This window comes from Saccopteryx bilineata, chromosome 9 (genome assembly GCF_036850765.1).
Source record: "Saccopteryx bilineata isolate mSacBil1 chromosome 9, mSacBil1_pri_phased_curated, whole genome shotgun sequence".
Classification (NCBI taxonomy): domain Eukaryota; kingdom Metazoa; phylum Chordata; class Mammalia; order Chiroptera; family Emballonuridae; genus Saccopteryx; species Saccopteryx bilineata.
The window spans coordinates 71,179,151-71,191,416 of record NC_089498.1 but is presented as its reverse complement, the minus strand read 5'-3'; the positions used below and the strand labels follow the sequence as shown (position 1 = coordinate 71,191,416).

At 41.9% G+C, this 12,266-nt stretch overlaps 1 protein-coding gene across 5 annotated transcripts in view; it reads right to left on the bottom strand.

Moving 5' to 3' along the window:
• DDX50 (DExD-box helicase 50) overlaps positions 1 to 10,412 on the bottom strand; it is a 43,327-nt gene extending 32,915 nt beyond the window's left edge. For 3 of the 5 annotated variants that reach the window (XM_066242801.1, XM_066242803.1, XM_066242802.1), the window contains exons 1-2: positions 9,920 to 10,117; positions 4,314 to 4,607 (exon numbers count right to left, since the gene is read on the bottom strand). In XM_066242801.1, coding sequence (XP_066098898.1) covers positions 4,314 to 4,607; positions 9,920 to 10,009 — 384 coding nt within the window. In that variant the 5' untranslated portion in view covers positions 10,010 to 10,117. Of the gene's footprint in view, positions 1 to 4,313; positions 4,608 to 4,967; positions 5,080 to 9,919; positions 10,118 to 10,396 lie in introns of those variants that run through there. The other 2 variants (XM_066242805.1, XM_066242804.1) reach the window with 2 other exon arrangements.
• Positions 10,413 to 12,266: the final 1,854 nt, after the last annotated feature.

The following is a 12,266-nucleotide window of genomic DNA, read 5'->3' as shown; positions in this document are numbered from 1 at the left end:
CTGACCGGGTGGTGGCACAGTGGATGGAGCATTGGACTGGGATGCGGGAGACCCAGGTTCAAGACTCCGAGGTCGCCGGCTTGAGCCCGGGCTCATCTGATGTGAGCAAAAAGCTCACCAGCTTGGACCCAGGGTCTCTGACTTGAGCAAGGGGTCGCTCGGTCAGCTGAGGGCCTGCGGTCGGGGCACGTGTGAGAGAGCGGTCAATGAACAAGCTAAGGTGTCGCAACAAAAAAAACTGATGATTGATGCTTCTCATCTCTCTCCGTTCCTGTCTGTCTGTCCCTATATGTCCCTCTCTCTGACTCTTGCTCTGTCTCTGTAAAAAAAAAAAAAAAAATTATTAAAAAAAATATATATATATATTTCCATCTAACTAAGATATTACAAAAGAGCTGTTTAATAACCTAAATCATATTCAGATACAAACAATATTAATTATGAAAATTAACACTAGCCAAAGCCAACCAGGCAGTGGCACAGTGGATACAGTGTCAGCCTGGGACACTGAGGACTAAGGTTTGAAACCTCAAGGTCACTAGCTTGAGCAAGGGGTCACTGTCTTGATTGTGGGATTGTAGACATAACCCCATGGTCTCTGGCTTGAGCCCAAAGGTCACTGGCTTGAGCCCAAGGTCACTGGCTTGAGTAAGGGATCACTAGCTTGGCTGAAGCCCCCCCCCCCAGTCAAGTACATGAGAAAGTAATCGATGAACAACTAAGATGCTGTACTATGAACTGATGCTTCTCATTTCTCTCCCTTCCTGTCTGTCCCTGTCTGTCTCTCTCTAAAAAAAGAAAGAAAAATTACACAATGAGGACAGTAAATTGTATCCAAAAAATAAAAGTTAAAAACTTGTTCTATAGCCCTAAAAAGCATTTTTTAGATCATTAATACAAAGAAAAGTTCCCAAAAGCTTTAAAATCTCTTTAACATATACAGATTAGAATAACATTACCACTTGATATTTATTAAAAAGTGTATACTAGTTAATATGTACAAAAAAAAAGACAATATATTACCCATTAACTTTATTATTGGTGTGTTTAAAGAAAGTGGTTCCAGAATCATACACAATAGCAATTTTCGAATAGGGAATCAGATGAAGACATAATATCAAAACCAAATGGTAAGCCATTAAAGCAAACCTCAACACTACCATCTTTTTAAGATTAAAAGAAAAACAATCACTTAGCTTTGGCCAGCTACCTCAGCAGTAGAGTGTCGGCCCCACGTGAGGAAGTCTGAAGTTCGATTCCTGGGTACACAGGAGAAGCACCTATCTGCTTCTCCACCCTTCCCCCTCCTTTCTCTCTATCTCTCTCTTCCCCTCCCGCAGCCAAGGCTCCACTGGAGCAAAGTTGGCCTGGATGCTGAGGATGGCTCCATGGCCTCTGCCTCAGGCACTAGAATGGTTCCGGTTGCAACAGAGCAACGCCTTCGATGGGCAGAGCATCGCCCCCTAGTGGGCGTGCTGGGTGGATCCCCGTCTGGCACATGCGGGAGTCTGTCTCTCTGCCTCCCTGCTTCTCACTTCAGAAAAATACAAAAGAAAAAAAAAAGAAAAACAATTACAAGGGTAATATATATTCACTGCAGTGAATTTTAAAAACCATATATAAAAAGAAAAATTTTTAAATGATCTACAATCCAGTCTGCTTACGCCACATTTGAAACACTCACTCACTACCTCCAGTCCTCACTCTATGCACATATAAAGTCTAAAGTAAAAATAAGACAATACTAGGCCCTGGCCAGTTGGCTCAGTGGTAGAGCACTGGCCCAGTGTGTGGATGTCCTGGGTTCGATTCTAGATCAGAGCACATAAGAGAAGCAACCATCTGCTTTTCCAGCCCTCCCCTTCTCTCATTTTCTCTTCCCTTTCCATAGCCATGGCTTCACTGGTTCAAGCAAGTTGGTCCTAGGCACTGAGGATGGTTCCATGGAGCCTCACTTCAGGCGCTAAAAAACAGCTTGGTTGCTGAGCAACAGATGGCCCCACATGGGCAGAGCATCACCTCTAGGGGGCTTGTGGGGTAGAGCCCAGTTTGAGCACGTGGGAGCCTGTCTCTGTCTCCACTCCTCTCACTTAAAACAAACAAAGACAATACTGTATATACTGTCTTGTAATCTTTTTTTCATTTAATCAGCTACAATAAACAGCCCTGGCCAGGTGGCGCAATGAATAAAGCATCATCCCAGGGCATCCCAGGGTTCAAACAGCAGTCAGGGCACATGTGAGAAGTACTCAAGGAATCACAACTAAATGGAACAATGAGTTGATGCTTCTCTCTCTCTCTCTCTCTCTCTCTCTCTCTCTCAACAGAAAAACTTAAAAAGTATAATAAAATAAGCTACACTGAATACCTTCCTGACATTCTTCTATGTCCTTTAGGATAGATGTATACTATTGCATGGATATAACATATTTTATTAAGTCTATTATCAGACACTTAGAATGTTTAAATCTTTGAAGAGAGAGGGCTAGAGGGAGAGAGAGAAAGAGAGAGAGAGAGAGAGATTTTTTTTTTAAGTGAGAGGAGAAAAGATAATGAGACAGACTCTCACACGCACTCCAACCGGGATCCACCCAGCAATCACTCTCTGGGGCTCAGACCAACCAACCTATCCTCAGCACCCAGGTCTGATGCTCGAACCAATCGAACCACTGGCTGCAAAATGGGAAGAGAGAGAGAAGGGAGAAAGAGAGAGGAAGAGATGCAGATAGTCACTCTGTGTGCCCTGATCAAGCATCAAACCCGGGACATCCGCACACTGGGCTGACACTCTATCTACTGAGCCAACCAGCCAGGGCCAAATCTTTGGCTATTATCATCAATGTCACTATGATAAGAGTACTTATTCATAAACTTCTACACACCTCACGATTATCTCCTTAGGGAGATAAATTCCTATAATTCCTGAACCCTAACATGAGCTAAATAAAATTATAAACAGCTAAGCTTATTATAACACAGACCATTGTACCAGGGAAAATCCCAACAGAACAAGAACAACCGGTACAGTTCACTACGAGCAACACAGATTTGTAGTACCTTATTTAGATCAAGTCTAACATATGTGCTTCCTGACCAATAGCAAATGCACAAATAAAAAAAAACATAATGTAAGGCAAAGATTAAGCATCTTTTTCCAAAGCTCCCCAAAGATTTCACATTAAATTAAACTCAAATGTATTTAAATTATCAGCAACTATCAGATTTTAAAAATAGAGAATTATTACCAAGAATTATTAAGAATATCAAAATTATTTCTCTCCAAAGACCTAAGTAATTTATTCACAATTAGTAATACTAGAAAAATCTATGAACATTGCTAGAGAAAAACTGCAAAAAAAAATTTTGTGCAAGAAAATATCTACTCTGGCAAGTACTGGGCAAAAGCGATGCAGTTTCTATACTAAATGTGTTTTCTACACTTCCCCCCAAATACCCAGAAGAACAGATCATTCCTACATGTTTCATTTGTTTTAAAAATGCAGCTTTAAGACTGAGTAAGAAGCCCTGGCCAGGTAGCTCAGCTGGCTAGAGCATCGTAACGATATGCCAGCGCTGCAGATCTGACCCCTGGTCAGGGCACACACAGCAGTCCAATAATGAACGCATAAACAAGTGGAACAACAGAATGGCATTTCCCTACCCCCTTCCCTTATCTCTAAAAGCAATTTAATTTTTTTTAAAGCTTGAATTACAAAGACTTAAAGATCATTTGAAGTTGTTATTGTTATAGAAAAAGTAGAAGGCAAAATACACAAAGTCAAGAGGGCTTATGTACCTTGTTTCAAGAAGTCAGAAGTCAACTCATGAGTACTGGTAGGGACTGAAATAACTATAAGAAATGCAAGTGGGTGACCATCAATAAGCGATTTGGAAAAACTGTTTAAGAATCCAAATGTAGCCCTGGCTGGATAGCTTAGCAGGTTAGTGTTGTCCTGATATGCCAAGGTTGCAAGTTCAATTCCCGGTCAGGGCACATATAAGAATCAACCAATGAATGCATAAACAAGTAGAACAACAAATCAATGTTACACTAAAATCAATTTTAAAAAATGTACAGGAAAGATTTAAACCTGACCATTCCCCAGCTCCACCCCAAAGAAAAGGCAATACCTTAAAAGAAACAAGGGACAAAGGAAAAAAGGCTCAGGTTTCAGCTATAAAGGTTCCCCAGTTCAACTGAAAGTACTGGACACTAAGCAGGAAAATACAAAATCAATTCTAATTAGTCTAAACAATCAAATTAGCCTGTATTTCAAGGATAATGTCAAATGCAAAACAAAATGTATCCATACCTCCTCTAGTTTATTACCACTTGATTTATGAGTAGAACTATCTAAGGACACTCGCTTTGATTTTTTATCATGTTCATCAAGATCTCCATTTGACAGATCTTTTCTTCTTGACTTATGAGATTTAGAAAATTCATTTGAAAGTCTATCATATCCTTCTTCAGTGTCTCCATTTAGCTTCTCCTTCATTTTAGCTTTTTTGGACTTGGGAGCATTCAGGTCATCTGCAACACCATTTTCTCTTGTTTCTGATTTCTCATCTGAGTCATAATGGTGCCTTGACTTCCTTCTATCACTCTGTGAAAAAACAAAGAAGCAATGACAAGACAGTCACAAGCTCTATGTAAGAGAAGTTAGAGCATGATTCCCCAACCAGCAAAGCTCAATCTTTATTCTCTTGAAAAGTAACCTGGTAGAAAATCCAGACTGGTTTCTAATGCCAAGCCTTAGCCTCATCGATTGCTTTTTTTCTCATCTCTTACATTCTCAAGACTTGGCCTACAGTCCCTCTCTAATCCCATCATTACATGTAGTGGAAATTTAAAATGCTTCCTCTTCAGAAAAAAGAGTAAGAACCCAAGATTTATAAACTAAAAAAGATCTAAAAACTTCTAATATCTCCAAGAGAAAAAGAATTAATACTTATTGAGTACCTACCCATCACTGTGTATTGTGTTTTCGGATTATCTTGTTTAAATCTTCATAACAACCCTATAAGGGAAGTACAGGTCCACAATCCCTTATCCGAAATTCCGATATCCATAAAGCTCTGAAAACCAAAGTTTTTTTTGTAACTTATTTGGAGACAAAACCTTACCTGACCTGAACTCACTTGGTGGAAAAATTTGACTTGAAGAATCCTTAGTTATTATACTTAGTATGTCTATTCATAACTAACATTAGGATGTTTGATTATAGGTTGGAGGCCTCAAAATTCTACTGGTGTTACCCTTCTAAAAATTCCCAGAAATCTGAATTCCAAAACACATCTAGTCCCAGGGATTTTGGATAAGGGATAGTGAACCTGCATTACCTTAGCCATTTTACAGATGAGGAAACAGAAGTTCTTAGAGGTAAGTAACTTGCCAAAGAACCACATGTCAAATTTCCTGCAAGTGGAAGTGCTAGAAATCAAGACCCATCTGACTTGGAAGCCCATGATCTTTTTATATTATACTTCCTCTTTGAACTTTGGTAACAGATTAAAGAAAAAAAAAAAAAACCAAATAAAACTATGTAATTCATGTAAAACTCCAATTGATATACTGCCATGGAAAGACAAGTGTATTAGTAATCCTAGAAAGTTTAGTTAATAGAACTTTTATTTTTAAAGAACTATTCTGGCCTTGGCCAGGAAGCACAGTGGGTTAGAGTGCCATCCTGAGATGCCAGAGTTGTGGATTTGGTCTCCTTTCAGGGCATCTACAAGAATCAACCAACAAATGCTTCAATAAGTGGGAACACCAAATTGATGTTTCTCTCTAAAATAAAATAATAAATTTTAAAAAGTTTTAAAGACCTTTTCTGCAACTTTGGTTTTAAAATACCATACTAGTGGCCAGTGTTTTTATATCTGCAGACAGCAAGAAATTATTTGAAATTTAGCATTTCAGAATTATTTGGTCAAATGTTCAAAATAAACTAGATAGTAGTGATAGTAAAAGCTACTACCACCAAAAATTTCACCATGATTTACAGTTTTTACAGAGTATTTTCACATACAATTTTCTCATCCATAAAACAGGAGTTGCAGTGAAAAAAAAAGAGTAACATAATGTATGTGAAAATGCTTTGTAAAAAGTACAGCTTTAAATTAATGTAAGTTATACATATGTTATATCATTTAACCCAGGGGTCGGGAACCTTTTTGGCTGAGAGAGCCATGACCGCCACATATTTTAAAATGTAATTCCATGAGAGCCATACAACCATCCACGTACTTTATGCATTATCCAATAAAAATTTGGTGTTGTCCCGGAGGACAGCTGTGATTGGCTCCAGCCACCCGTAACCATGAACATGAGCAGTAGGAAATGAATGGATTGTAATACATGAGATGTCTTATATTTTTAACATTTTTTTTTTATTAAAGATTTGTCTGTGAGCCAGATGCAGCCATCAAAAGAGCCACATCTGGCTTGCAAGCCATAGGTTCCCGGCTTGATTTAACCTTTAGTTAACTGAGCTAGATAGACCACATCTCCCCAAATCAATAGGTTCTTTTTTTCTTTTTTCTTTTTCTTTTTTTAATTTTTCTGAGGTTGGAAATGGAGAGGCAGTCAGACAGACTCCCACATGCGCCCGACCAGGATCCACCCGGCATGCCCACCAGGGGCTGATGCTCTGCCCATCTGGGGTGTCGCTCTGCCGCAATCAGAGCCATTCTAGCGCCTGAGGCAGAAGCCACAGAGCCATCCTCAGCGCCTGGGCAACCTTTGCTCCAATGGAGCCTTGGCTGTGGGAGGGGAAGAGAGAGACAGAGAGGAAGGAGAGGGGGAGGGGTGGAGAAGCAGATGGGCGCTTCTCCCGTGTGCCCTGGCCGGGAATTGAACCCGGGACTCCCGCACGCCAGGCTGACGCTCTACCACTGAGCCAACTGGCCAGGGCCTCAATAGGTTCTTTAGTAGTGTTTTTCAACTAGTCCTTGGACCAGTCCACCAGAAATTTCAAGCTGGTCCACGAAAGAGTTAACCACCCTGATGTTGTATGAAGATTATAGACCCAATGATCTTAATCAAATTTGCTTATGTTTGGGTGATTTCTGCCTTAGCAGTCCCCAAAATAGTTCTCCTGTTTTCACCAGACCCCAAGTGTAAAAAGGTTGAAAACCACTGTTCTTTTTTTTTTTTTTAATTTTTATTTTATTTATTCATTTTAGAGAAGAGAGAGAGGCTGGGGGGAGGAGCTGGAAGCATCAACTCCCATATGTGCCTTGATCAGACAAGCCCAGGGTTTCGAACTGGTGACCTCAGCATTTCCAGGTCGATGCTTTATCCACTGCGCCACCACAGGTCAGGCCTGTTCGTTTTTTTTAAAAAAATTATTTATTTATTTTTCAGAGACAGAGAGAGAGTCAGAGAGAAGGACAGATAGGGACAGACAGACGAACAGAGAGAGATGAGAAGCATCAATCATCAGTTTTTCATTGTGACACCTTAGTTGTTCATTGATTGCTTTCTCATATGTGCCTTGACAGTGGGGCTACAGCAGACTGAGTAACCCCTTGCTCGAGCCAGCGACCTTGGTTCCAAGCTTGTGAGATTTGCTCAAACCAGATGAGCCCACGCTCAAGCTGGCGACCTCGGGGTCTTGAACCTGGGTTCTCTGCGTCCCTGTCTGATGCTCTATCCACTGCGCCACTGCCTGGTCAGGCGAAAGCCACTGTTCTTTAGAAATACGAGGTCATTTATAGAGCCAGCCTTAGGGTATGAATTGCTCCTGGGCTCTAAACTACAGGAAAATGAAGCAAGGTAAAGTGAGACCTCTAGGTACAAGTCCAGCAAAATTGCCAGGTGCTGAAATACAGTGTTCCACATCTGATTCACAGTGCTTGACACTCTCCACTTCCTCGGCTTCCATAATACTCAATGTTCCTGTCTTACCCTCGTACCTCTACCTTTAGTGGTTCCTCTATCTCCTGTGGATGCTCCTTAGTCTGTTCTCTATGTACACTTTCACACCATTTTCACAGCTTTAATATACATGGCCAGGCTTCCTTCCTCACATGCACTCCCAATTCTGAGATCCTAAGGCCCAGCTTCATAGCACAACATACCCAAAACCAAAGTTACCTTCAACTCTATTTCCATTATTTATTACTTCAACCTATTTCCAAATTGTGTAGCCCCAGAGAGAACCTTATCACCACGGTAAACTTGCCATTCTAGCCAAGCAGTTTTTTTAGATTGTATTAAAATGTACACAACAGCCTGACCAGGCAGTGGCACAATGGATAGAGTGTCCGACTGGGATGCGGAAGGACCCAGGTTCGAGACCCAGAGGTCGCCAGTGTGAGTGCGGGCTCATCAGGCTTGAGCAAAAAGCTCACCAGCTTGGACCCAAGGTCGCTGGCTCAAGCAAGGGGTTACTCAGTCTGCTGAAGGCCCACGGTCAAGGCACATATGAGAAAGCAATCAATGAACAACTAAGGTGTCACAATGAAAAACTGATGATTGATGCTTCTCATCTCTTTGTTCCTGTCTGTCGGTCCCTATCTATCCCTCTCTGACTCTCTGTCCCTGAAAATAATAAATAAATAAAAAATGTACACAACATAAAACTTACCACTCTAACCATTTTAAACTTTATGGTTTTGCTAGCATTTCTGGAGAATCTACAGTGTGAAAACTATCAATTTACTAAAATATAGTGAAATGTAATGATGGACAAATATATGGTCATTTCCCTCAAGAATCTTTGGGAAATACTTGGGAAAGATATACACAGAAAAATGAGCTAACCTGATAAAGAACTGCATAATAAATGACAATAAAATGTTAAAGGTAGCACTGGAACAAGACTTTAAAGGGGAATGAGATTATGTGTACACCTGGAGTGGTTAGAACATACACTAAACCTTAAGAGAGAGGATTTGAATATAAAAAAAGAAACAAGTATTTCAGGAGCCAAAATTTAAATAACTGTTAGATGACGCCCCTTATATGAGGTATCCAGAGTAATCAAATTCTTAGAAACATAAAGTAAAATGGAGATGAATGGTGGTGATGGCTTCCAAATGATATAAATATACTGTACAGTTTATGTAGTGTTACTGCTTGGCTGGAATGGCAAGTTAACATTGGTGATAAGGTTGGAAGATGATACGGTTCTGCTCTCTCAGCTATACAAAAAATTTTCATTCTTTGGTCAAGTGTTAACCTTCAAATACAGCTTCCTTACTCTCCTCAGCTGCTTTCTTTGCTCCGGGTCTCATTCCCGGGAGGGGCTGGGTGGAGGGGAAAGTCTGCAACTCTACAGGTGCTTTTGGGAGCAGGGGCTTGTATACTCCTTGATGCCCAGCACAGAGTATGGCACAAATTAGGCTCAATAAATACTTCTGGACTAAATGAAAATACTAACAGTAAAGACTATTAAAAATACAACCCACACGATTCTCCATCCCAGCCAAATTTTGGCAACATTGGCTGTGATACTTTTCCTTTAGCCTCTAAACACTAGTTACTGAGGCTTGAAAACCTAAAGCGGCTCTCCCCAAGATTCTCGCACACAGGTCAGATAACGAAGAAGTAAAACACATTCAAAGCAATCATTTTTCTTAGTCATTTTCTGGTATAGACAAGATCCAAATGACAGGCCTCGCTGCTCAAGGAATGGGAGGAAAAACCAGTTTCTGCGCTGATGGTGCGTGAGTCCCGCCCAGGTCGTAGGCGCGGACGGAAAAGACTGAGGAACCAATGCCCAGTGCCGCCCTTCCCCAGTTTGGGCGTGTGGAGGTAGTAATGGTCCTGGAGCAACCTCGGGAAACGAGGACTGCGCGAGGGGAGGCCCTCGGATGCAATGACCCGGTTGTGACAGGCTGCCGAAAACAGCTCCCCTCCCCGCCCAAGCCGGCGCAGCCTAAATGGAGGCGCGGCCCATCCTCCGCGCACCTTTTGCCTCTCCTTCTTCTGGCTCTCCATCTCCTCCAAGGGTGCCTCCAGCTCCATAATATCTCCCCAAAGTAGTTTCCCAGGCATCATTGGTCACTGCCGCCTCCCTCAGGGCAGGGTAGCCACAACTACATACAGCTAGCGACAGCGTAAAAGTAAGCGGGGGCAGAGCGGGCGCCCGGCTAAAGCCGTACGTCACTTCCGGGACACGCACAGAGCGGCGGGGGTAAGCCGGAAATTCTCTCTCAGAACACGTTCCTTGCGACGCAATCTCCAGCCAATGACTGTGATAGAACTCGATTGGCCCACCCTTGTTTTTTTGTTGTTTTTTTTTTGGGGGGGGGGTTGCCCACCCTTGTTTTAATGTGATCGGCTTCTAAGAGTAAAACCCTGGCCAATCTCCATAAAGGATGTGCGAACTGATTAGCATAAAATGGTTGCGGGCGGCCCCCCCTCTTCCCTTCCCCCACACCGTACATTATTTTTCTCCCTGGGCACCCCAGAGACGGTTGAGGGGGGCAGAGAGGGCTCCTCGCGCTGGCTCAGAGACAGCCCCGTGCAGGGCCGCTAGGGAGTGCCACGTGCCGCCCCGCCATTTGCGGCCGGAAGGTGCCGGGCTAGGTCCCGCCCATTGTCGGCGGAAGCGTTAACGTACAACGTCTTCGCGCGAGCCCTGCCTTTTGGCGTTGGTGGGGAGGGGCTAGGTGGGCTTCAAATGAAGGCGAGGACTGGCCCAAGTCTTAGGTTTTCACGATCCTTAATTTTCGCTCCTTCCCACATTCCCCACTTGAAATAAAAGAAGTCTGAAGTCAGTTAGTGGCGTCAAGACTAGAGAACTCATCTCTTGAATCCGCAGTCAGTGCCTTTCTGCCACATCAAGCTGAAAGTTTTGAGTTTCATCACAAAGCATTTTAGGGAAGATGGCTCTAATGAAATGTACAGTAAGTAATAAGTAGGGAAAAGTTGGAACGAAAACAAACCTAAATGTCTTAAACACATTATGTATTCGCAGTGAATAAACAATATTATTTTACTGATGGGGATTAACTGCCCCTAAATTACATACAACCTTACATAAAACTGGAAGCCTTTAGACAATACAAAGGGTTAATTGCTTAGTAAATACATGACCTTTGCTACTTGGCTGGGTTTCTTTAAAGAGTCATTTATCTCTTCATAACCTTTTAAACCAGCTACTCTTGAATGGAGGAGAAACCAAACTGAGATGTAGGTGCAGGCACAATTCACAAACCACTTGACAATGGGGCACACCAGCCTTATAACTTGAGCATCAAACTTGTGTCTTCACAAAATTATAAATTGCTACATGTCATGGAGTTTGGGCATTGGTCTTGAGTAGCAGAAACCATACATGCTAAAGCTAATTGCCACAGGCTTTCTGCATAATTATGAATGGGCCTGAAGTTACGGGCTATTTGTTACCTTATGGATTTAACAGGGTGAACAAAAGGAGCGAGTGTTCAGCCAATGATTACAGGAAAATGCATCTCTCTCTAGATTATGAGAATGGTTACGAATCTCTAAATCTGTGCTTCTTTTCTTTTTTTTTTTTTTTTTTTTTTTTTTTTTTTATTAATGGTAATGGGATGACATTAATAAATCAGAGTACATATATTCAAAGAAAACATGTCTAGGTTATTTTGTCATCAAATTATGTTGCAAACCCCTCGCCCAAAGTCAGGTTGTCCTCCGTCACCCTCTATCTAGTTCTCTGTGCCCCTCCCCCTCCCCCTAACTCTCTCCCTCCCTCCCTCCCATGTCCTCCCTCCCCCCCCACCCATGGTAACCACCACACTCTTGTCCATGTCTCTTAGTCTCATTTTTATGTTCCACCAATGTATGGAATCATGTAATTCTTGTTTTTTTCTGATTTACTTATTTCACTCCTTATAATATTATCAAGATCCCACCATTTTGCTGTAAATGATCTGATGTCATCATTTCTTATGGCTGAGTAGTATTCCATAGTGTATATGTGCCACATCTTCTTAATCCAGTCTTCTATTGAAGGGCTTTTTGGCTGTTTCCATGTCTTGGCCACTGTGAACAGTGCTGCAATGAACATGGGGCTACATGTGTCTTCACGTATCAATGTTTCTGAGTTTTTGGGGTATATACCCAGTAGAGGGATTGCTGGGTCATAAGGTAGTTCTATTTGCAGTTTTTTGAGGAACCACCATACTTTCCTCCATAATGGTTGTACTACTTTACAGTCCCACCAACAGTGAATGAGGGTTCCTTTTTCTCCACAGCCTCTCCAACATTTGCTATTACCCGTCTTGTTGATAATAGCTAATCTAACAGGAGTGAGGTGGTATCTCATTGT